The sequence below is a fragment of the Penaeus monodon genome, chromosome 25 (genome assembly GCF_015228065.2).
Source record: "Penaeus monodon isolate SGIC_2016 chromosome 25, NSTDA_Pmon_1, whole genome shotgun sequence".
Taxonomy (NCBI): domain Eukaryota; kingdom Metazoa; phylum Arthropoda; class Malacostraca; order Decapoda; family Penaeidae; genus Penaeus; species Penaeus monodon.
In genome coordinates, this window is record NC_051410.1 from 17,012,068 (window position 1) to 17,012,885 (window position 818).

At 35.9% G+C, this 818-nt stretch overlaps 1 protein-coding gene across 1 annotated transcript in view; it reads right to left on the reverse strand.

The window, feature by feature from the left end:
- Nucleotides 1-818, reverse strand: part of LOC119589086 (protein tyrosine phosphatase type IVA 2-like) — a gene marked incomplete at its 3' end in the record, with an annotated part of 23,919 nt that overhangs the window by 2,018 nt on the left and 21,083 nt on the right. The window contains 1 exon segment of the mRNA XM_037937662.1: nt 442-573. Within this exon segment, the coding sequence (XP_037793590.1) occupies nt 442-573 (132 nt within the window).

Genomic DNA, 818 nt, shown 5'->3' on the forward strand with positions numbered 1-818 from the left:
AAAAATATTTTTAATTAAGAAAAATAGAAAATGGGAAGAACAATGCTAAGTCTTTCAGGTGTTTAAAAAAAAAATCTATATGCAAACAGTTTTACCCTGATAATCATCATCTAAAATAGTACCCTTTTATTCACTAATTATCTCGCACTGTTCCACTCTGAATACAAAGTGTGTCCTACTACCACAAGTGCTGTCAACATGTGGCACCCACACATATAAATTACACTTTCCCTGGGCAAGGCTACAAACACCTGTACTTGTACTGTTCATGTAACCTATATGCTCAAAGATGAGCAATACCATGAGAGGAAGAAACAGGGAAAGAAAGAAAAAACAAGAGTAATAAAGAAGAAAAACAGAAAAAAGATAGATAAGGAGAGAATAGAGCAGTGAGTAGGGATCCACTTCACTCAAGTCAACAAGTTCATTCCTTTTCCTCACCTCACTTGGGGGGAATGTTCCATCATCAAACACAAGGTCCATCACAGAAATTCCTGCCTTCTTCAGCTCATCAGTTTTGTAGGTTGGTTCACAGACTCGAACCACATCATGCACACCATGCCTCAGGAGTTCCTGAAAGTAAAATTTAAATATACTGCAACTGCAATAAACTTCTTTGTAAAATTCTGAATCCTTTTCTAGTTAGCACCATACTTTCATCATCTTGCTAGAGAAATTACCTTCAATAATAAAACACTACTACTAAACCAACTTATGCCACAACTGATATAAACACAAAGATAATATCCAAGAACTAAAACAGCCCCTTGTGGATGGGTTTCACAATAAGAAAAAAATTCTCACTCACTCACTCACAC